The sequence below is a fragment of the Crinia signifera genome, chromosome 7 (genome assembly GCF_055691185.1).
Source record: "Crinia signifera chromosome 7, ASM5569118v1, whole genome shotgun sequence".
Classification (NCBI taxonomy): domain Eukaryota; kingdom Metazoa; phylum Chordata; class Amphibia; order Anura; family Myobatrachidae; genus Crinia; species Crinia signifera.
In genome coordinates, this window is record NC_139223.1 from 192,972,852 (window position 1) to 192,995,549 (window position 22,698).

Sequence of the window (22,698 nt, forward strand, 5' to 3'; positions counted from 1 at the left end):
TGTAAAGGGACATGGGTGGACCCATTTACACCGCCGCTGACCCCTGTCTGAACCGCCACTGATCCGGGTTTTTGCGGTGGTGTAAAAAGGATATTTCTGTGATCTATGCAGCTGACACAATGTTGTTTATATATGTAATTAAGTACTTTTTATGCCATGGGATAAATACATAATAATTTATATTACAATGAATGAGTTTTCTCAATGAAACAAAGTACAATATAACTACATTCAATAAAAATGTCATGGTAAGGATGAAAGACACCAAAATACAATAAGAAAGTATCATGTGTGAGATGATGAGATGCATTGGATTATCTGGAAAGATAACAGTTTTAAAATGTTGCTAACTGATGACAACAATTCGGTAAAACATCTCTTTCTTCTTCTGTGCCTCTCTGCAGCTGGAACGGTCTTCTCCTCGGAAGATGAAAGCCGTCTCATTAAAGATCTGTTTTCAAGCTACAACAAAGTTATCCGTCCAGTTCATAAATTTAAAGACGCCGTTGTGGTAACAGTTGGACTCCAGCTAATTCAACTAATTGATGTGGTATGAAAATAATGATAAATACAGTAATCGGGTCCAACTAATCTGTAGTTGGAGCAACAGCGGTTTAGAGAGGTTTTAGCGAGGTTAGCGGAGGCATAATCCACCCATTCTTAATGAGAATGCGTTTTCTTCCTTGGTTAGGAAAAGTTTACAACTCTTTAATGGGATGTACATGACTATACCACGGCCTCCTTTACCCATTGTAATCCAGCAATATTGGCAATTACTAAAACTAAGTATCTTTACACTGATCATTCTTGACCTTACAGCTTCATTTGACACAATGGACCACCCACTCCTCCGACAAATCCTCTGCTCTGTGTTGACCTCCGGTGACAAAACACTTTAATGGTTCACCGCTTACTTGATGAAACACTCCTGATTTGTATTTACAACTGCCACCACCTATTCTAGACTTCCCTTTCCCATCAACACCAGTACATTATCCCTGCCCCTGCTCTTCTAACTCCATACATTTTCCTTGGTGCGCTTATTAGCTCTTTGGCCTCCAATGATACTCTACACTTATGATACCCAAATTTTACCAGTGCTTTCTGATTCAACATCTTCTTTGCCTCCCTCGTCTTCTCTGTTCCTCAGGTTTGTCATCTAGGTGTTAGACTTGGTTCTGCTGTCCAGTACTTCACTGTCATTATGTTCCTCTCAGTGCCAGATTAAGCCTTCGGGGGGCCCGGGGCACTTTAGACAGGGGGGCCCCCTTGCACGCTCATTACTGTCCACAAACTGCATGGGAGAATATTACACTGTCAAAACACAGAGTAAAGGCAGTATAAACTTGGTCAATGGGTAACTGCAGGGGATATAGATATATATATATATATACACACACACACACATACACATACATACATACATACATACATACCACATGAAAAGCGTGTGTTTGTCCCTCTGCACCTTATTCTGTAGGGGACCTCACAGTCCCAGTGCTGCCTCTGATTAAAAACCCTCCCATGACTAGGCTGCTGCTGCAGCTTTTCTCCATGGGCCTGAGAAGCATGTAATGAGCTCCACCAATCAGAGCTCAGCACAAACGTCTCAGCTTCTGCTCTCTGGTGCAAAGTGTCATGGGACTTAGTCAACTCCCAGTAATGCACTGCACACTTGTGCAATCAGTGTGCCTTGGCTCCTGATGCTCAGCACCATTAATCATTGTCACATTGGTAGATAGGTGAAGCTGCAGCACTACCCCACTCCCATGCACCTTTAACTAAAAAAATAAAAAAATATGTGCCAACCACAGAGCTAGAGGAGGGCCCAGGGGTACTGACCCCTTTTGCCCCCATTATAATCCAGGCCCTGGTTTCTCTCATAATACTACAATTTCTCCCATTTTTATTGGTCTGTTTCTCACCCTGGAAGTTTCTAGAGTAGCAGAGCAAGTGTAGGTCTGGAGTATGCCAGTCAAAACCTCCCTTCAGTACGGGTGGTGCACTTAATGTACAAAGCTGATCTCTCCACAAACACAAATACAATGTGCAGGTTATGGGTATAAAGCAGGATTACACACTAGACCAGGACACGACAACCTGTGGCTCTCCAGATGTTGTGAAACTACAAATCCCAGCATGCCTTGTCACAGTTTTAACACTCCCTTATAGCAAAACTGTGGCAAGGCATGATGGGATTTGTAGTTTCACAACATCTGGAGAGCCACAGGTTGGACAGGACTGCACTAGACTATTCAAAGAGAAAAATGCTCATTTAGAGATAGATTTTTTATTTTTGCAGCTGGGTGGGCTTACTGGGTGGCATCTTGAAAGAAACAGACTTAAACCCTCATTCATGCCTTTCTTATCTCCTACTTGGACTACCGAAATCTCACCACACTGCCTACTGATCTCCATCTGTAAACCCCCCGCCCCCTTCCAGTTGATCATTAACTACTGTATGCTGTCCTAACTCCTTTGCTTCTCTTTGCCTATCCACCTCATACTGTAGGCTGTGTCACTGGTGCAGTGCTAGTATTTAACTGTAAACTGCCTTAAATTGCATTGTGTTCTCATTTCTTAAGGATGAAGTCAATCAAATTGTGACAACAAATGTTCGACTCAAACAGGTTTGTAACTTTTTTTACTACTAAAATTTGGTAGCCTCTATACATACAGTAGAACACAAGAGAAACTGAGGGCCAGATGCAATAAGCTTCAAAAGTGATCAAATGGAGAGTGATAAACAACCAGCCAATCAGCTCCTACCTTCAATGTCCCAGACTATGTTTGAAAAATGTCAGACAGAAGCTGATTGGCTGGTTGTTTATCACTCTCCATTTGATCACTTTTGAAGCTTAGTGCATCTGGCCCCGAATCATTTCTGTATGAAATTAAGTAGTTTAAACATCTAGGATGGGGGTTGGCTTGAAGGAACATCACATGACTTAGCCTACCAATGGTGTAGCAGGGACATCATGTGACTTATACCCCTTTCACATCACACCTAATTACCGGGTCCATGCCGGTTTCTTGCCGGTTTGACCCAGCAATTGGTGTGATATGAAAGGGGCTACCGGTTACAGCAAACAGTTAGCAACATAAGATGGGTCCTTACCGGTTCGCTGCCATGTTGCTTTGTGGTAAGAATGGGTTAATCAGGTCAAACGACCTGTTTCCTGTTAACACTATGGAGGAGGCAGTGCTTGGAGCAGCACCAGCTCTAAGCACTGCCTCTTCCCCCGCCTTCAAAGACGCTCTGCCGCACCCCCGGATTATGTCAGCAACCGGTAATATTGCCGGTTCGCTGATGCGATGTGAACAGACCACAAATGTAGAATCGCACCAGGACTGAACCATTTCAAAGTCCCGGTGCGACCCTGCATTTGTGGTCTGAAAGTGGTATGAGCCTGCCTTTGATGTGGCAGGGAGTATTCTGCGCTGGACTTTATATAAGGACTTGCTGTTTTGGACAAACCCACTCTGTTTCCAGACTTCCCACCCTACATCCCCTCAGGTTTTTGTTACTGGCAATTGGGTGTTTACAGTTTTGTAACTGGATCAGATCAACAGTCCGGGTTCAATAAGTTATTTTTATTGCTCTTGTTATATTAAACTTGCTAAATTGTTTATTGATTTTGCCCATTGGTATAAATCACATCCTAATTCTCATATATAACTTTACCAACTAATAAAAACAAGATGACAAAATAAATAACAAAATTAATAAGCAAAACATACAGTATGACCTTTCGGTACAAACTAAGCAAATAGCTTAGTGGGCGCCCAACTAACATATAAGTACCGACCTTTCTTCATTCTTTCTTATGTTGACCGGACATATGAGAATCCATTAAACTGTACAAATGATTTTGTACTGTGAACTGGGCACACTAAGGTCCTGCTTTGTACACAAAAGCGAACACAGCAGCACCTATTGGTGGTTGCCAACCTGCACATGTATGCAAGTCTCTTTCCATACATCGGTGCTGCCGAACCTTGCAAAGACTGTGACACCACTTTTAGGGTCTCTGCACACTGTAATACCAATTAGCCACGCCTCTTACAGTACTTTCCAATTACCTGCTGATCTAGCTGGGGCAACTGACACACAGGGCGGGATGTAATGAAATCTGTGTTCAGCTGTCTTTTCTTTTTTTTTATATAACAGGGCATGGTTTTGCCTTGTAAATGCCCCTTTAAAAAAAAAAATCCAAGTTCGGCCGGTATCCTACAGGGTCGCGGAACTCAGGTTTCAGTACATTCCACCTACAGCGTTGTGTCTCCCTCCCACAAACTTGTCAACCCAGTCTCTGCTCTCTCCCTACGTCATTGTTTTTTGGGACGTTACCACGTCCCTCCCAGGGGCGGCAGTGTCCCGCGGCGGTGGGAGGGGGGCATGGCAGTTGGAAATTTCCCCTTTCATCTGTGAATAGATGCTGTGGGCATGCATCTATTCCTGCAGCCAGAGTGGTTGGGGGCATAGCAAGAAGTTCACAGAGCTGCTGAGCATGCCCTCACAGTGCTGGAAATGGGGGCGTGGCCTCACGACAGTGCCGCGAGTACAGGCCATACCCCCGTCCCACTAGGACACACCCCAAATAAATTGTTGCGCGCAAACTGTCCCTCCAAACTACAGTGAAATGTTGGGAGGTATGCTGGACACCCACACTCTGCTGCCAGAATCAGCCCGTTAATTGTAGTAGGCAGGATAAAGTGTTAATGCCAAATTACTAGGCGCAGTAAAATTGTTCCAGTACATAGTTTTACAGGACCTGATAACCTGATAACCTAATGGTATTTTCATTTTTGTTTACTTTTTAGCAATGGGTTGATGTTAATCTAAAATGGGATCCCAAATTGTATGGTGGGATAGAGAAAGTTCGAATCCTTTCTGGTGATATCTGGCGCCCGGATCTAGTCCTGTACAACAAGTAAGATGTTTATTTCATGCTGCATGATAACATTAATGGTCCAATAGAATAACTGCTTCGTAGGCGTGGACACAACGGATAAGGAGTACTGGCAGGAGTTGCATTATCTCTGGCAGCAGCAAACATCTACGGTGACTGCGGTGGAAACAACTGTCCACCAGTCAAAACATCTGTTCTAATTATACAACAGAAAACACTTGAGGTTCACTTAACTTTTACCTACAAACAGGGGCTCTACAAAAAAAGATATGGGATCAGGGTTGGGCTGATTAGCAGCACCTCTGCTTTTGTGATGTAAGTGCCCAGGTGATAGGCCGGGGTTGTGGGCTATGGTAGGGACCACTGGAATAGTGTGAGAAGTTTGAACTATGCTGTGATACCTGTATGCTGCATTGCTGTTTCTATGCTTGCCTATGCTGTTTACCTGGTATGCTGTTACCTGCTAAAAAATAAAGAGCAAGACTTAGGCCCTTATTCTGATTGACGCGGACTTTACCGCATACTTTCGGATCGCGTGTTTACGGCGTCTGCGCATGCGTGGCGAACGCACCGCGCATGTGCCACGCCTTGACTCGGTACCAGTTCGGCCAGATCCCGTCCAGAACTGATCACCGCTATCATTCGGGAAATAGGGGCGTATTATGGGCGTCATGCGGAATGACACATGGGCGTAGTTTCAAAGTGGGCAAAACGGGGCGGAAACATGGGCGGACACGGGGGAGTACACTTATGTTGGGGGGCGTACATTCGGAAACCACTCCGAATGCACGCGATCAAAAAGGCCAGAAATGTGCGGTGTCCACAAGTGTACTATTGCTTTGCGGACACCACTCGTTCATGCGGTAGGCGAACGTACGCCTAATGACTACAACCATTAACACCTGAACCCAATAGAATCTACTCCTTTACTCATTACTCACTAATAGGACGCTTGTCAGTGCTTTAATTGAAACCATTGCTGCTTCAAGGAACCCGTACTAAACACCCACATATGCTGTACTTGTCAGACACTTTCAAACTGCTAACAATGGACATGACAGAATATTAATACTAGCAATACACATGTGTATTTGACATGTACTCATGAAACCACACATTTTGGGTAAAGCAAACACATTTATTTATATTCATGTCACAGTCAATGCCAGTGTGATGCAATGATACTTCATAGTGGGTTGTTTGGCGTAAATACTCCGCTTACGTGCGGTAGCACCGCTTGGCTCCCGTTCGGATGCGGTATTCCCGAGCATACACTGTAATACTCTGTAATACCGTGCCGAATCGGAGTGTTTCTCCCGCACACGCATGCTTTGTATGTCGTCCGTAAACACGCCCTGTTCTTAAAGAGTGAGTCCGTCCGAATGCGGAGGACACGTGGGCGTTTCTACGGACGATGGCCGCATGCGGCAAAACACCGTGGCGTACCCACCGCACCGTAAGAATGCGGGAATATCCGCACCGATCAGAATAAGGGCCTTAATCTTATCCGGTGTATGTGATTCCTCGTCACAATATATGTATTATTATTATTTTATTATATGTAGTTAGTTATAGAAATATATGTAACTTATTGGACATTGTTCCTTGTTTTACAGTGCAGATGGAGACTTTGCAATCGTCCAAGAGACTAAGGCACTTCTGGATTACACTGGGAAAATTGTGTGGACTCCGCCAGCCATTTTCAAAAGTTACTGTGAAATGATTGTCACACATTTTCCGTTCGACCAGCAGAACTGCAGCATGAAGCTTGGCACATGGAGCTACGATGGAAGCTTAGTCGTTATAAATCCGGTAAGGATTAAATATGAAAAGCGATACTGTATGTGTCCCAAGACTTTGTACAGTATCTGCCTGACAACCTCTATAACCGCAGTTTTCAGCCAATGTGTTGTGAATGGCGCACAGGTGTGCCATGCTGTAGCTGGGTACGCAGAATTTCTCCCCAGCCGCCCTAATGCTCTGCAGATAGATGGGGGGGGGGGGGGGGGGAGCTCTCACTTCTAATCTCTTCTACTTTCCTGAGTATTGTTGTCTTTACACCTAACATTTCCAATCTCCTTCTAGGAGAGTGACCGTCCTGACATGAGCAGCTTCATGGAGAGTGGAGAATGGTTAATGAAGGATTATCAATGCTGGAAACACTTTGTCATTTATGACTGCTGTCCTGATAAACCATACTTGGACATCACCTTCCATTTCCTTATGCAGCGTCTTCCGCTTTACTTCATTGTCAACGTCATCATCCCCTGTCTTCTGTTCTCCTTTCTGACCGGCCTGGTATTCTATCTTCCCACAGATTCATGTACGTAGTCCTCCTATATATGACAAGGAATCACATACACTGGATAGGATGAGTCTTGGGGCAAGATTTAATGGCGCCCGAGTTCAGCGGCAGTGTGAGATGTCCGCCGAACTCAGACGGTTTTATTGTAAGTTAATTCCCCTTAAAAAAAAAGTCCAAGTTCGGTGGACATCTCGCACTGCCGCTGAACTCGGGCGGCATTAAATCTCGCCCTTAGTCTTTATTTTGTAGCAGGCAAAACAGCATACCAGGTAATCAGCATAAGCAAGTATGGTTACAGCATGAAGGTGTCACAGCATAGTAAAAACTCTTCAGGAAGCTCCAGTGGTCCCTACCATAGAGCCCACACGCTGGTCTATCACTTGGGCAGCTATTCCACCACCAAGAGCAATGACCCTTTGCCCTGGAAACACTTACATCAGGAGAGCACATGTGCTGCTAGTCAGCCCAACCCTGATCTCATCAGTTTCCCTGCTGCTGCTGCTCTATAGCCTGGACCAGATTCTCCACATTTATATATTCTAATCTCTAATTTAAAAGCTCTTTCCCCATTAGAGGATTTGGCAGTTTATTTTGACCTGTAGAAATCAGGACTGTTGGCTGGTATGCAGGACTGTTGGCCGGTATGCAGGACTGTTGGCCGGTATGCAGGACTGTTGGCCGGTATGCAGGACTGTTGGCCGGTATGCAGGACTGTTGGCTGGTATGCAGGACTGTTGGCTGGTATGCAGGACTGTTGGCTGGTATGCAGGACTGTTGGCTGGTATGCAGGACTGTTGGCTGGTATGCTTTTGAATTTAATGTTACATGGTTTTCCTAGTTCTTTGGGTTGAAGGCTATTAAAGTCCTACTTGATCTATGTAAGTAATAGTTTTTTTTCCATGTAACTTAGGATCTTATTTATTTCCTAAAGAACTTTAGCCACAGCTACAATCACATACTGTACATAACCCAACTACAGTGAGGTCCATAGTAGTAACATGACTCTATGTGCTGTGCACAGGATGCATAACGATCAGTACAGACAGCAGTCCAGTTTGGCAGCTACAGCAAATTTACTTACAGCCAATTAAGAGCGTGTTCATGTTTATACCTGATGTCGAGAATTAGAAGAGGCCCATATAGATCTTCTGTCGTCTTAATACTGCTATACAGAACATAAAGGTGCTATATAGGTGTTCTAGATGCTACTAGCACTTTCACTTTTGAAAATATATTGATTTACCGTGTGAGTAAAAGTTATTGTTCCTCCCAAAATGTCATAAAGTTGTCAGTAAAAAAAAGTTTAAATGTTTGACAAACCTAGAATGCAAAGTTATTTATTTTATTTATCGACAGTTTCTTATATAGCGGCAGCATATTCCATAGCGTTTTACAATTGGAAACAACAGTGATTAAACAAACTGGGTAGAAACAAACCGACATGGAGGTAGGAGGGCCCTGCTCGCAAGCTTACAATCTATAGGGATAATCGGAGGGATACATAAGGATAGGATTCCATAGCACGGCAGTCCCACCAGATTACAAGACAGTCCTGATGGGATGCAGTTAGATATAAATGCTACTGGAGGTTGTGTGGGGGTTCCGGGATATGATAGGCTTGCCTCAAGAGGTGAGTTTTCAGGGAACGCTTGAAAGTTTGGAGGCTAGAGGAGAGTCTTAGTGTGCGTGGAAGGGCATTCCATAGGGAGGGTGCTGCCCGAGAAAAATCCTGCAAATGAAAGTGGGAGCGAGTCATGAGTGCATATATCACTGTAGTGCATGCTGGGAAGTATTCAAGGACTCAGTAGATCCTAGTATTATTTGGATGGTCACAGATCAACAATGAAGCAGAGTTTGGGAGTGGCTGCAATGCGGTATGGGTCATTGAGTTGACCCAATTTAGGTCGACATGCAACCACTGAAGGTCAATAGATCTTAGGTTTACACCTGAAAAGTCCAACATGGCTAAGGTCAACAGGGTTGGAAGGTTGACACAAGCATTGATTGGACAATGACAAAATTGATAGTCAACCCAGTGGTCAACCCAATGCATGTCGACCATAAAAGTGTTGACGTAATGACCGTATTCAACTGCAATGTGTGTGGGCCTCTAAAACAAAACAACTATACGTCTATAAAGTCTATTAATCAATCTTAACTCTTTCCTTCATTTTTAAAGGTGAGAAAATAACTCTGAGTGTTTCTGTCCTGCTGTCCCTGACTGTGTTTCTACTGGTTATTGTTGAATTGATCCCTTCGACATCAAGTGCCGTGCCGCTGATTGGAAAATACATGTTATTCACAATGATGTTTGTCATAGCTTCCATTGTAATTACAGTCATTGTAATCAACACCCATTTCCGTACCCCGAGTACTCACATCATGCCTCAGTGGGTGAGAAAGGTGAGTGACAATATTCTTTAAAGCAACAATGAAATAAAATAGAGAAAATTAACAATAGTGCCCATTTGAATTGCATTATGATTTACTTTTTCCACCGTATCGCGACAATGAATATGTAATTAGATTTGATATCCTGCAAGATAGCAAGGCTCATTTAAGAAAACACCCAAATCTGCAGTTCCTGAAACTTCAGGGTGTAGGAGATCACTCGTCTTTTTGTGTGCTTCAACTTTCAAGTGCTTTTGATTACTTTCTATGCACAAGAAGCTGAAAAACAGGAATTACCCTGCTCCTCTCATCTGCCAGTGCACATGTGTATGGTGTACCTACCGTAGTGGCACAGAAATGCAGCGATTGGGTACTAAGTACTCTGGCTTCTTGGAGGGTCATGGTGGGGCACCGGTTCTGCATGCTCCTCCTCCCATAACCTCTTAGCTTGACAGCTGCCTTTATCCTCAGCCCCTTATTGCGCCCCCCCCCCCCCCCCACACACACACACACACACACACCCGGTGCAGGTTGGTGCGGCTTTGCAGAACCTAAACAAGCATTTTCTAAAGGTTTTTTCTTAACCCTTTGTGTGCCAAAATAGCTGTAGCAAACATTTTTTATTTGTCATAATGGCCTGTAATGTTTACCTTATATAGGAAATATAGTCTTGTTTTATTTGCATTTATATAACAAATGTAATCACTGGCATTTTTATCACACTTTTCATTACCAAGGTCTTACTACTGTTAGTAATGCCCCTTGCAAATTGTCACATAGAAGGCCAGATGTACTAAGCTTCAAAAAGTTATAAACTGGGGAGTGATAAAGGACCTTATTCTGGTTGACTCGCAAGGCTGCAAAATTTGCAGCCTTGCGAGTCAACCAGAATAAGGTCCTTTATCACTCCCCAGTTTATAACTTTTTGAAGCTTAGTACAACCCCCAGACGTTGAAGCTTAGTACAACCCCCAGACGTTGCCTGCATGGCTGCCCTCCCCACTTTGCACTGGGTGTGCGCATGGGTGAATCCCCCAGCCCGCCGCCCCAAGTCCGGACTTCTGTGTGCGAGCGCTGTGGCCCCTTGCACACAGCAGCTGCACATGTGCATATATAACTATGTGCAGGTGCAATCGCCAAAAATCGATCCCCGTGCGAACGCGTGGGGGACCGATTCAATCAGAATCACCCCCATAGTACCAGCCAATCAGCTCCTAACTGCCATGTTACGGGCTGGAAAAAGACAGTTAAGAGTCAATTGGCTGGTTGTTTATCACTCTCTACTTTATCACTTTTTGAAGATTAGTGCATCTGGCCAACAGTGAAGCAACCTACATTTAAAGTAACTGCTCATTGTCAGGGGTTGGTGCCCATGTCTCCTCCCCTTCTCCCGGCTGTGAGCCCCTGTATTATTTATGTTACTAGATGGACCTCTAGCATGTCTCCTTTCAGGCGTTGGCCATTTTGGCAGGGACACTTTCAGTATTCCCCTTGGATGGCCAGTTCACATGAAATACTGCTATAGAGAGTGGTCTCAGGCACCCAGTGCAATCTCAAAGCTTGTCACTAAAAACATTCCTGTTTGTACTTTCACAAACACCATTACCTTGCCCGCAAATGTCTATGCTTATGCACCTAATTGTTTTTATGGTGTTGATAGCTGTCAGCAGTGTGCAGTGATGGTCTGTTCTCCAGGCAGATCATTTAACCAGGCTTTATGGTTTATGAATGGCCAGATAACAGGAATGAGGGTAACTCAGGGTTAGGGCAGGAATATACATACAGTAGTAAGTGATAGATACAACCAGGAGCTTTCGGGGTTAGTGTAGTTGGTGTGAAGTAGCACATACCTTAGTGCAGGAGTGGCCAAACCTGTCCTCAAGATCTACCAACCGTTCATGTATGTCAGGCAACCTGTGGATCTGTAGTAGGAATGAATGCAGCAGGTTTGAAAATGTGACAGTTAGTAATGACTACAGCTGTGCACCAGCTAGGGTGTCTGGGAAATGTGACAGTAATGACTACAGCTGTGCACCAGCTAGGGAGTCTGGGAAATGTGACAGTTAGTAATGACTACAGCTGTGCACCAGATTGGTGATTTGGAAAACATGGACCATTGGTAGATCTCGAGGACTGGTTTGGCCACCCCTGCTAGTGTATACATTTAGTGGTGGCAATTGGTGGTAACACAGTGTGGTTTGTAGTGCCTCTTCTGTGCAGCACAGTCTCTGGTGTACTGTATAGCACAGTCTCCTGTACAGCACCCCCTTAAGGGCCGCACCTCTTCCAGAGGACAGACAGATAAGACAGTGGAGACACAGGGCATGCACAGGAGTAGCACACTTGGCATATCTGAGTCACAGCAGCAGGCAGACAGCACGGAAAGTTCCCCTTCCAGCAAACTGCAGTTGCGGTTCCAGTAAATGATGTGAAGCCTATATGTGCAGGAAATGTATTTTAGGAAGGTGGCATTCGGATAACATGTTATAGGTACTTTAAATGTTTCCATGTTGCAGACTTCCTGTGACTTGCAATAAAAAGTTAAACATCAATACAAAAGAACAGTCACAGCATTATGTTCCCTTTCATGTTATAAACCTCTAATTATAACTGGGAACAAAAGTTTTCAAGCTGGTTGCAATTGAGTATGACTCCCTTACGTACACTGCTACTGGAGGAAGGTCTGCCATACACCAACAGTTCATAATCCCCAGTATAATTAATAAACTCTGCCATGTTTCTTTAATCAGATTTTTATAGAGACCATCCCAAATATGATGTTCTTCTCTACAATGAAACGTCCAGCACAAGAAAAAAAAGGAAAGAAGATCTTTACAGAAGACATGGACATATCTGACATCTCCGGAAAACTGGGACCTGCAGCTGTGACTTATCAGTCCCCGATTTTAAAGAACTCTGATGTCAAGAGCGCTATAGAAGGAGTCAAGTATATTGCAGAGTCCATGAATTCAGACCAGGAATCCAATAAGGTAAAATATTGGTCATATTGATTAAACAGCTCTCCTGGCTTTTCTGAGGTTCCTGAGTTTTGACATTGAAACCTACAGGGGGATATTTATCAAAGATTGGTGAGAGATAAAGTGGTTAGAAATAAATGATCAACCAATCAGTCAAACAGAGCCTGTAAAGTGACAGAAGATGATTATTCTGTACATTAAATCTCCCCAAGCTTTAATAAATTTCCCCGGTAGTTTGAATTTTGTTCCAATCAGGTGATCACATTACCAATAATGACCTAATGCATGTCTACCCAAAGAAATGTATTCTAATGTAATCGTTCACACAGTGGGCCGATGTTTTGAATCTGCGCATGCGCAGGCACATTTCTATAGACGCTGAGTGCCAGCGGGCACAGCGAATTACATGTTTGCCGCCCCACTGGCCAGTGGCGTAACTAAGTTTGGGGCGCCCCTCCCCCGCCGTTAGGGGGGGGGGTGCTCCCCCCCGCCGCCGCCCCGCCAAGCACCCCCAATCCCCTGCCGCCCATGCAAACCCCCCCCCCCCCGCCAATCCCCTGCACCCTTACCTATCGCGCTGGTCCCGGCGGCTCCGTTCTTCTTCTGCTGAGGACCACCACAAAATGGCCGCCCCCATACAGCAGACAGTTTCAGAGAACTGTGTGCTATATGAGGGCGGCCATTTTGTGGTGGTCCTCAGCAGAAGAACGGAGCCGTCGGGACCAGCGAGATAGGTAAGTCTGCGGGGGATTTGGGGGGGTGTAACTATAGCACCGCAGCCCCCGGCGCCCCCACATGCACAGCGCCCCCCCCCCGCGGTGGCGGGGGCTGCGGTGCTATAGTTACGCCGCTGCCACTGGCACCTAGCAATGCGGGCAGCACAGCCCATGGGAATGCCCATGCAAATTGCCCGGTGACGTGGGTGCGGGCCGCGCTGGAGAAATAATTTGATGGTCGCCGACCACTGAATGATTTCTCCCCTGCTTCCAAGGCTGCCAATGGATGATCCATTCTCAACCGTGTGAGGGATCTCTGCATGCGAGGGGGGTCAGGCGGCCATGCAGGTGGCATCGAGGGGGACTCGCAAGGCTGCGAATTTCACAGCTTTGCAAGTCAACCAGAATAAGGGCCAAAGCCTGGAAATCATTTGCATACAGTACTGCGAGGCAGTATTACTAACCATTACACTGTTTGTACGGCCATACGTACAGTATTCTGGTTGATTCGCAAGGCTGCAAATTCGCATCCTTGCGAGTCCCCCAAACCCCACCCGGCGAATGTCCAGCCACCCGGCCACCCTCACAGCACGGGTTCGCCCGCATAGGCTGTGAATGGATGTTTAGCATAAACATCCATTCACATGCTGTGGGGAACACCCATAACTATCGATGGTCGAAAGATGTGGTAGGTACAGGCATATAAAAGTGACTTTCAAGTCACCTCCATATGCGTGCACGCTGTGACGGATATGGGTGGGCATATGGTATGTCAGCTGCCTGCCCCCCTCACCCATGTCAGGGCCTCATTACCAACGCCCATGAATATCTGGGTGTTCCCATATGGTAATGGGGCTGCCCAGCCCCCCCCCCCCCCCTCCGAAAATTTGCCGTGGGTGCACCCTACGTCTTCACATGCGCAGAAACGCGCCAGCGCAAATGCACAGCATCAGTCCAATGCACGGAGGGCCGAATTAACATGAATAACCCCCCCGTATGTGCACAATTTTCTTGTACACCTCTCACCTCCTTGCCATGGAAGTGACTTTCTTCTGTTCTTTCTATGCACATTATGAAGCATCACTTACTATATGTGTGATTTGTTTTGCAGGCGTCAGAAGAATGGAAGTTCTCTGCCATGGTCTTAGATCACATCCTGCTCGCAGTGTTTATGATAGTGTGTATGATTGGGACGACAGCTGTGTTTGCCGGACGCCTCATCGAGTTACATATGCAGGGATGAGCTGGAAGGAACGGCCATTTGCAGTATGGAGTATTTATGCTCTAGATCTAGATAAAGTCGGACTGTTTTCTTAGACGACCTTCAGACAAGTCCCAGCTTTCCCTGTAGTAATCATTGATCCAGCTTCTTGTAAATAGCTAATCACCGATGCTTTTGGAGGCCAATGGAAATTCAGGCAATATTTTGCATTTGAAAGGCATAAAATATAAATACCACAGGTAATAACGGGTGTCTGTGTTTATTCATTGGAATACCAGTGGAACAGTCCCACTACTGGGACACGGTCACTAGGTGGACCCAATTTTGGTCGACATGCATTGGGTGGACCGCCGAAGGTCAATGTGAAATATGTCGACACGGCTAAGGTTGACAGGGTTGGAAGGTTGACACAAGGATTAGGTCGACCATCAAAATTAGGAATTTTTTTTTTTCGGAGCCGATATGTGCCGATAGATGGTATTTCATGCCCTATGTGAGGGATGCGGTACATTTAAATGGTGTCTATGGCCTTTTCGTCGATCAGCAGCGGAAATAAAAGTCAGTTTAGTCAGCGACTAAAAGGAAAGTGTAGAAAAATTCGCTTCATGGTGCATTAAATATCGTGTGGTACCCAGTCCACAGTGCTGTATTTTATGGTACGAGTCTCTGACTCTTTTATACCTTGGAGACAGTTTGCTCTTATTAAATGATTCTCGTTTAATGCACCATAAAGCGCATTTTTCTACACTTCCTTCTAGATCATAGTTGCCGACTTTTGAGCTGCCCTCTCCGGGAGAGGGCAGCCAGCTCGTCAGGCAGGGGGGCGGGGCCATTTCCAGGACTTCTCCCTCTGTGGGTTTGAGAGGTTTCCGATTGAGAAAAAGTGCTGCACTCCGATCAGTGGCGTAACTATAGCACCGCAGCCCCCGCGGTCGCGGGGGGGGCGCTGTGCATATGGGGGCGCCGGGGGGGGCTGCGGTGCTATAGTAATCCCCCCGCCCCCCCATCCCCCGCATGCTTACCTGTCCGCGCGTCCCGGCTCCCCTCCTGGCTTCAATCAATGCTATGGAGACGGACCACGATAAAATGGCCGCCCCATAAAGCAGACTGTTCTCTGAAACTGTCTGCGGTATGGGGGCGGCCATTTTATCGTGGTCCGTCTGCATAGAATTTATTGAAGCCAGGAGGGGAGCCAGGACGCGCGGACAGGTAAGCATGCGGCAATGGGGGGAGGGGGCACCCCGGACGGACTGATGGTCAGGCGGGCGAGGAGGGGGGGGCGCCCCCCCCATTAACGGCGGGGGGTCGCCCCAAACAAAGCTACACCGCTGACTCCGATCCTGGTTTTTGGTGCTTGGATCCCGTGAAAGGATTTCCTGTCTACTGGTGGCTAAGGACTATACTAAGTGCATGGTTTTATAATATCCTTCCTATCTATCTATATATATATATATATATAAGGTCGACATGGAAAAGGTCGACATGAATTTTTCCCATTTTTTTCGGTGTCTATGTCGACTGAGGTGTGACGCTCTATGCCCACTTTGCTACTAAAGTATGAAAAACCACAAACAAAACAAAAAACATGGAAAAACCGGGTGTACAACAACTAGGTCGACAAGCATTGGGTCGACACCACTAGGTTGACATGCAGCAAGGTCGAAATGGGACAAGGTCGACATGGGACAGGTCGATAGGGTCATTAGATCGATGCAAGCATTAGGTTGACATGGGCAAGGTCGATAGTCAAAAGTTCAACATGGGAATTTTCACTGTTTTTTTTTACACGAATGTCGACACTGTCAACATGGACACATTTTAAAGTGCACCGCATCCCCTCGCCATGCTTCGGGAACGGTGCCTCGCTACGCTCGGCACACTATTTTATTCTCTCACCACACCCTAGTGGATGGTAGGGCATGAAATACCGGATGTCGGCACATGTCGACTCAAAAAACTGAAAAACCCCATGTTGACCTTTTGACTGTCAACCTTGTCCATGTCGACCTAATGCTTGTTTACCCAATGACCTGTCGACCGAAACCCATGTCGACCTAGACCCATGTCAACCTTCCTGCTTGTCAACCTAGTGTTGTCTATCCAATGCTTGTCGACCTAGTTGTTGTAGACCAAATGACCGTATCCCGAAAAACTCATGTTGACCTTTTTCATGTCGACATAATAAAACATACCTATTGTACAATTACCTTAAATTCTCACTACTTGTTTGCAACATTGTTAAGCATAGATTTTTTTTTTATAGCTTTAAGGTAGGAATGTGGAGACTTTATTGAGAACCCTTTAGCTAATTAGGCAATTGGCATTTTTCAGTTAGCTTAATTGGTCCAATAACTGCATGTCATTATTGGGTAAAAAAATGGCTCCAAATTATTTCAAGATAATATTTTTCATTAGATTTCAATTTTAATTGCAGCATTTAAAGTATATAAAATAAATAAATATATATTTTTTTAAGAAGTGTTCTTTCTTATAACAAAATCACATTTTTCTACTTTATTTTCACTTTTTTCCTGTTTCATTTGTATTTAATAAAAATTTACTTTCTATAATTTTTTTTTTAAGAAAAAAAAAGGACAAAGCATTTTTAAAATATGAAAGTAGGTCTTTGGGACAAAAATAAACATCATTACTGTTAACCAATATATTTTTTTTCCGGTACAGGATGTTCTACATAAAAAATTTACAATTTTGGGCAAAAAACTTTTGCAACTGATATTTTTCCAATTACTGTAAATAGCGCTTCAATCGGTAGAGCACGCAGTAAGAAAATAGTTAAAATGACCGAATATTTCAGTGCTATATTAAAATATTACCCTAAGTGAAGAATCTTCTGTTATCCAAATATAGATATCATGTTCCTGATTGTTCTACGGTAGTTACCAGTACCAATAGCTAAACAGAGCCTTTCCCTCTTTGCGAACACTCCACAGAGCCGTGGGAACCCAAGTTGACCCCATGTGACCTCAGTACATACTGAACTAGAAATAGCTCAGTGTGTACGGTCGTCTAAGGGATCAGAAGGATGGCATCTAAACTATAAAAGAGAACATACGATGCAACCTCCTGTACCATTCTCTCAGCTCAGCCAACTAGTCACCTGGCACTCCCTGTGGTGCTCAAAATAATGGGTAGATCTAGAGTGTTTAAAGGGTGGACTTGGTATCTCATCTTTATTGGCTTCTGCACCCTGTTAAGCCCTGCAAACATGGAGCGATGAAGCCTCTGTGCTGAGTGATGTAGTTTAGAACACATTGCTCAGCACCAGGGCTGGATTAAGGGGAGTTCAGGGGGTCTAACCAGGGGGTCTAACCAGGGGGTCTATCTAGGGGCCCCGTGGTTGGCATGTATTTTTAAAAAAAAAATATGGTACTTGTGTATTATAGCGGCGCCCATCGCATCGCATACCATAAGGCATACGATGGTATGCGATGCGATATCGCGCGATGTTGTACAATGACATACAATTTTAAAATTGTATGACATTGTATATGGCATACAATGCCATACAATGCGATGGGATGCGATTATAAATTGTATAAGCACCCTAATGGGTGCTTACAATGTTAAATGCACCGCCACGCCACCCCCCACTATAAACATGAACCCGAAGCGTGGCGAGCGCAGCGAGCCCGCGAGGTGCGGCGGTACGCGCCCTACGACCTTTTCATACCCCCACTATCCACGTTGGCGTGGAGTTGATTTTATAAAGTGTGGCGAGCGCAGCGAGCCACCGAGCCCCGCGAGGGGACGTGCATAACTTCACAGGTATATGCGTCCCCTCGTGGGGCTCGCTGCGCTCGCCACGCTTCGGGCTCGGTGGCTTGCGGCGCTCGCCACACTATATAAAATCAACTCCACGCCGACATGGATAGTGGGGGTATGAAAAGGTCGTAGGACGCGTACCGCCGCCCCTCGCGGGCTCGCTGCTCTCGCCACACTTCGGGTTCACGTTTATAGTGGGGGGTGCCGTGGGGGTGCATTTTACATTGTAAGCACCCATTAGGGTGCTTAAAATCACCCATTAGGGTACTTGTACAATTTTTTATCGAATACTGGTGTAAAATCGCGTCGCATCGCATGCCATTGGTTGTATGGCATGCGATGCGATAAAAACATCGTGGGCCCCGCTATAATACACAAGTATCAAATATATTTTTTATTTTATTTTTAGCTAAAGGTTTTGTGCATGGGAGTGGGGTAGTGCTGCAGCGTCACCTATCTGCCAATGTGACAATGATTAATGGTGCTGAGCATCGGGTGCCAAGATACACTGACTGCACAAGTGTGCAATGCATTACTGGGAGTTGACTAAATCCCATGAGACTTTGTACAAGAGGTCAGAGGCTGAGAGGCTTGTGCTGAGCTCTGCTTGGTGGAGCTCATCATATGCTTCTCAGGCCCATGGAGTACATCAGCAGCGGCTTGTCATGGGAGGATTTTTAATCAGAGGCAGCGCTAAGCCTGTCAGGGCTCCGCCAGAGTAAGGTACAGACAGACAAACACAGGCTTTTCATGTGGTATTTTATATATATAGATATATATATATCTATATATATATTTATATTAACCCCCCCCCCCCTGCAGTTACCCATTGACCAAGTTTATACTGCTTTTACTCAGTAATAACAAGTGGGAGGGGCCCTCCGAAGGCTTAATCCAGCCCTGCTCAGCACCGGTCGCTGATGCACATGCCATGCATCAGCGATGTGTGCTGAGCAATCTTTGCGGACCAGAGTTCTCTGCTGGCGATTTGACTAGATTTATACTGCATGCAGTCAAGTTCTAGTAAGGTGATAGCAACGCAAGGAGGTACACATATGGAGCGATCCATGCTTAATTTTGAAGCAATCTAGTCAGATTGCTTAGAAATAGGGCTAAAATCGCCCGGTGGGCATGCCCCGTTAGACCACTTTCTTGGTTCCCACCATTGCTCTTAATAGAGAATATAAAATGTTCAATACAATATCTGCACTAATATATTCTAGACTTGTACACCCATAAAAAAACACAAATGTATAAAAAAATAGAGGTGGATCTTTTAAAAATATTCAAAAATTCATTAGCATCAATGCATCATACATTTACCAAGTCGGCAAATGGACACTTCCCCTTTAAGGTAGTAATCTTCGGTCTAGATCAGGGGTTCTCAAACTATTTGCTCCAGGACCCCGTCAGACAATAAATATTATTACAGGACCCCTTAAGTTACCACAGAATGGCCGCTACAAATGTGTGGTCAGTGAAATGAAGTGACCGCTATTGTGACAGGGAGGCAGTGGTTAATGAGGAGATGGAAAAGGGCGACAGGGGGATAGAAGAGGGAAGCAGAGGGTTTTTATTTAAGGAGTTATCCCCTGTCCGCCCTCAACAAACACATTAGTCTGATGGCCAGAAACATGGAGTTGTGACCCCATGCTGAGGTGGTTGGGACCCACTTTGGGGTCAGGACCCACAGTTTGAGAACCGCTGGTCTAGATGACCATATAAGCAAATTTGTCCAGATCAATACTGTAACACAGACGCTTATATGCAGTATAACTTTTGAGCATTCAGGCCGGCTAGGGGGGGGAGGTGTTACCTCTCCTGGGTTAGAACTCCTCACTTGTTAGGCCTTTGGGGCTGGCTGTGTTCCGTAAGTGGAGACAATAGTGAAACGGCAGTGGCTGTGACTTACTTGGTCTCCCTTTAAGCCGTATAAGTAGCAAATGCTGAATCAATTTGGATCCTGGAAAGGTATCCAAGGGGGTAATGCAATATTACTCTGACCAGTTTCCCTGTGTACAATATTACTCTGACCGGTTTCCCTGTGTACCCCCCCCCCCCCCCTGTGGCATCGCCTTTCATTATCTCAGGTCAATTCTTCTACATGGCTTCTCTGTGGTTGCTGCTGGCATCACCCAGTTCCAACAAACCTGGGTATGTGTGAAAGCTGAATAACCTCCATTAACAGGTGAGGATACTTAGAATACTGATTACACAGCAATCTAAGAAATAATGCATGGTAATAAAATTATATGTGGGGGAAGATGGATCAACCCTTGGAGAACATTTAGGGGAATATTCAATCCCGGGTCACGACTGCGGGCTGCCCCGACAGCCGTGACCCTGTCCTGTTCTAGGCCGGCTCAACTTAAGGTGCCCATACACAGTACAATTATTGTATACAATATCGCATCTCATCGCATCTCGGTTTTGCAATTAGATGAGATCTAGTACAAGAAGTATGTGCTGCACATACTTTTTGTACTAGATCTCATCGCAAAACCGAGATGCGATGAGATGTGATATTGTATACAATAATTGTAACATGTATGGGCACCTTCAGAATCGGCAGACGGGATTCAATGTCCTGTCCGCCGATCGCCGACAAGGGGGCGTGGCTGCGAGATATGGCCGTGGATCAGAGAGCTATGGCCGGGAGCTCGACAATCCACAGCCGTTCTAGGCAGATCGGGTCGGCTCTGCCGAGATCCCTGTTGAATGCTGTTGGGAAAGACAGCATTGAATAGGCCCCCGATGCTAGTTCCCCCATCGGGAATAGCGGCGGGGAATTGAGTACCCCCCTAAAGCAGGGATAAGCACCAGCCAATCAAATTCTGTAATGTATCAAATGCAGCCTGTAAAATAACAGAAGCTGATTGGTTGGTACTTTATCTTTCACCACTTTAACTCTCTGTAATGCTTGATCCCCCCCCGCCAGAATATTTGCTGCAGCTAATTAAAGCAATGGACAATAAAATCTTACAGAGTAAATGTTACAGAAACCAAAGCATGGAAATGAGGTGCACACTGGGCTTCCCAATAATGATCAATGATCAAAATCAGAACACTTAAAGGCTGCAGTATAATATAATGTGTCAGATGTCTTCCTTGGGTTCTTGTTCTGTATAGACAAATGGCAATTATTTCAGGATCTTATGTTGGCCAAGTCTGGAGACAACCTGGTACAACTTACTAATTCTTATTGAATGGTGGCAATAGCCGTTGGGTGGTGTAGAGATCCTCTCAATCCAAACACTGACATAGGGATCAAGGGATGGCAAGATTTGTTATGATGGTGACGATGAACTAAGCCTTGGAGAGTGATAAAGTGGAGAGGGGGGGAACTACCAAACTGTCCTTATTCAAACACAGCCTGTAACATGGCAGCTGGGAGCTGATTGGTGGGTACTTTATCCCTCTCTGCTTCATTACTCTCCAAAGCTTACTACATATACGTCTATGCCTGCAAGCAGGCTCTTCTCATGCTGTTTGCAAGGCACCACCTTAACTATGGCCCTGATGTGGGGGACTATGGTGTGGTGGGGAGTAGAGTGTTTCAATAACACATTAAGCAACTCTGAGTCCCACTGTTTCTATCTCAGACATCTTTCCAGGATCAGACCCTTTCTCACTCATGATGCCACCAAGACCCTCATCCACTCACTGGTCATCTCCAGATTGGCCTACTGTAATCTCCAAACTATCCACAGTGTTGCTGCCCCGCTCATCTTACTCTCCAAACGCACTATATTCACATCTCCTCTCTTTCAGGAGCCCATTTACTATTGTATGTTTGCGGCCAATTCCGCAGAAACACACGATTCGGGGACTAGACGCAAATATTAGATAACCATGAATGTATGTAGGAGGGAATCCTACATACAGATACATGTGATCCCTCCAGACCATAGGATCACATATTGCAATGCACTCCTGGTCAGTAGATCCCAATAGTAAAAGGGCCCCTCAAGCTTTATACTCCCTTCCCGCCCTCTTCACTCCACCTCGTTACTTCCTCCCAATGCTGCCTCCAAGATTTTGGCTGTTGTGCTCCCTACCTCTGGAATTCTCTAGCTCTCCCTATCAGACTCTTCACCTCTCTCGAAAACTTTAAATGGGCTCCCAAGAATCTGTTTATGCTAATTTCTACCCCATCTGTGTCACTCCTGTCTGTCTGCTCCTCCCCTTTGGAATGTGAGCTCTCTCCTTGAGCGCTTTTCCTAGACTTTCTTCTACTCAATATTCCCTACGATAGTGCACCTAACCTTTGGCTTTTGCCACCCTGATGCTTATCTCAGTGCCCTATCCGCTGATGCAGCATGGGTTACATACCATGTACTTATCATATATTGTCTTGAAGTGTATTGCGCAGTTGTTTATGTACTTTGTGA

General features: G+C 45.3%; 1 protein-coding gene across 1 annotated transcript; it reads left to right on the forward strand.

Annotated features, from left to right (window-relative positions):
- The first annotated feature begins 304 nt into the window (after positions 1–304).
- Positions 305–14,755, forward strand: LOC146021326 (acetylcholine receptor subunit alpha-1-A-like). The gene is made up of 8 exons (XM_083155119.1): positions 305–550; positions 2,586–2,630; positions 4,825–4,934; positions 6,530–6,725; positions 6,999–7,236; positions 9,398–9,621; positions 12,359–12,598; positions 14,414–14,755. The coding sequence occupies exons 1-8, from the start codon at positions 305–307 to the stop codon at positions 14,543–14,545; spliced, it is 1,431 nt and encodes a 476-aa protein (XP_083011245.1). The 3' UTR covers positions 14,546–14,755.
- Positions 14,756–22,698: the final 7,943 nt, after the last annotated feature.

What these genes read in the sequence shown, in the direction of transcription:
- LOC146021326 (XM_083155119.1), top strand. Translation starts at nt 305, where the DNA reads ATGCATTGGATTATCTGGAAAGATAACAGTTTTAAAATGTTGCTAACT. An exon ending in GATCTAGTCCTGTACAACAA is followed by an intron (nt 4,935 to 6,529) that starts GTAAGATGTTTA and finishes CTTGTTTTACAG; the next exon opens with TGCAGATGGAGACTTTGCAA. An exon ending in CAGACCAGGAATCCAATAAG is followed by an intron (nt 12,599 to 14,413) that starts GTAAAATATTGG and finishes TTTGTTTTGCAG; the next exon opens with GCGTCAGAAGAATGGAAGTT.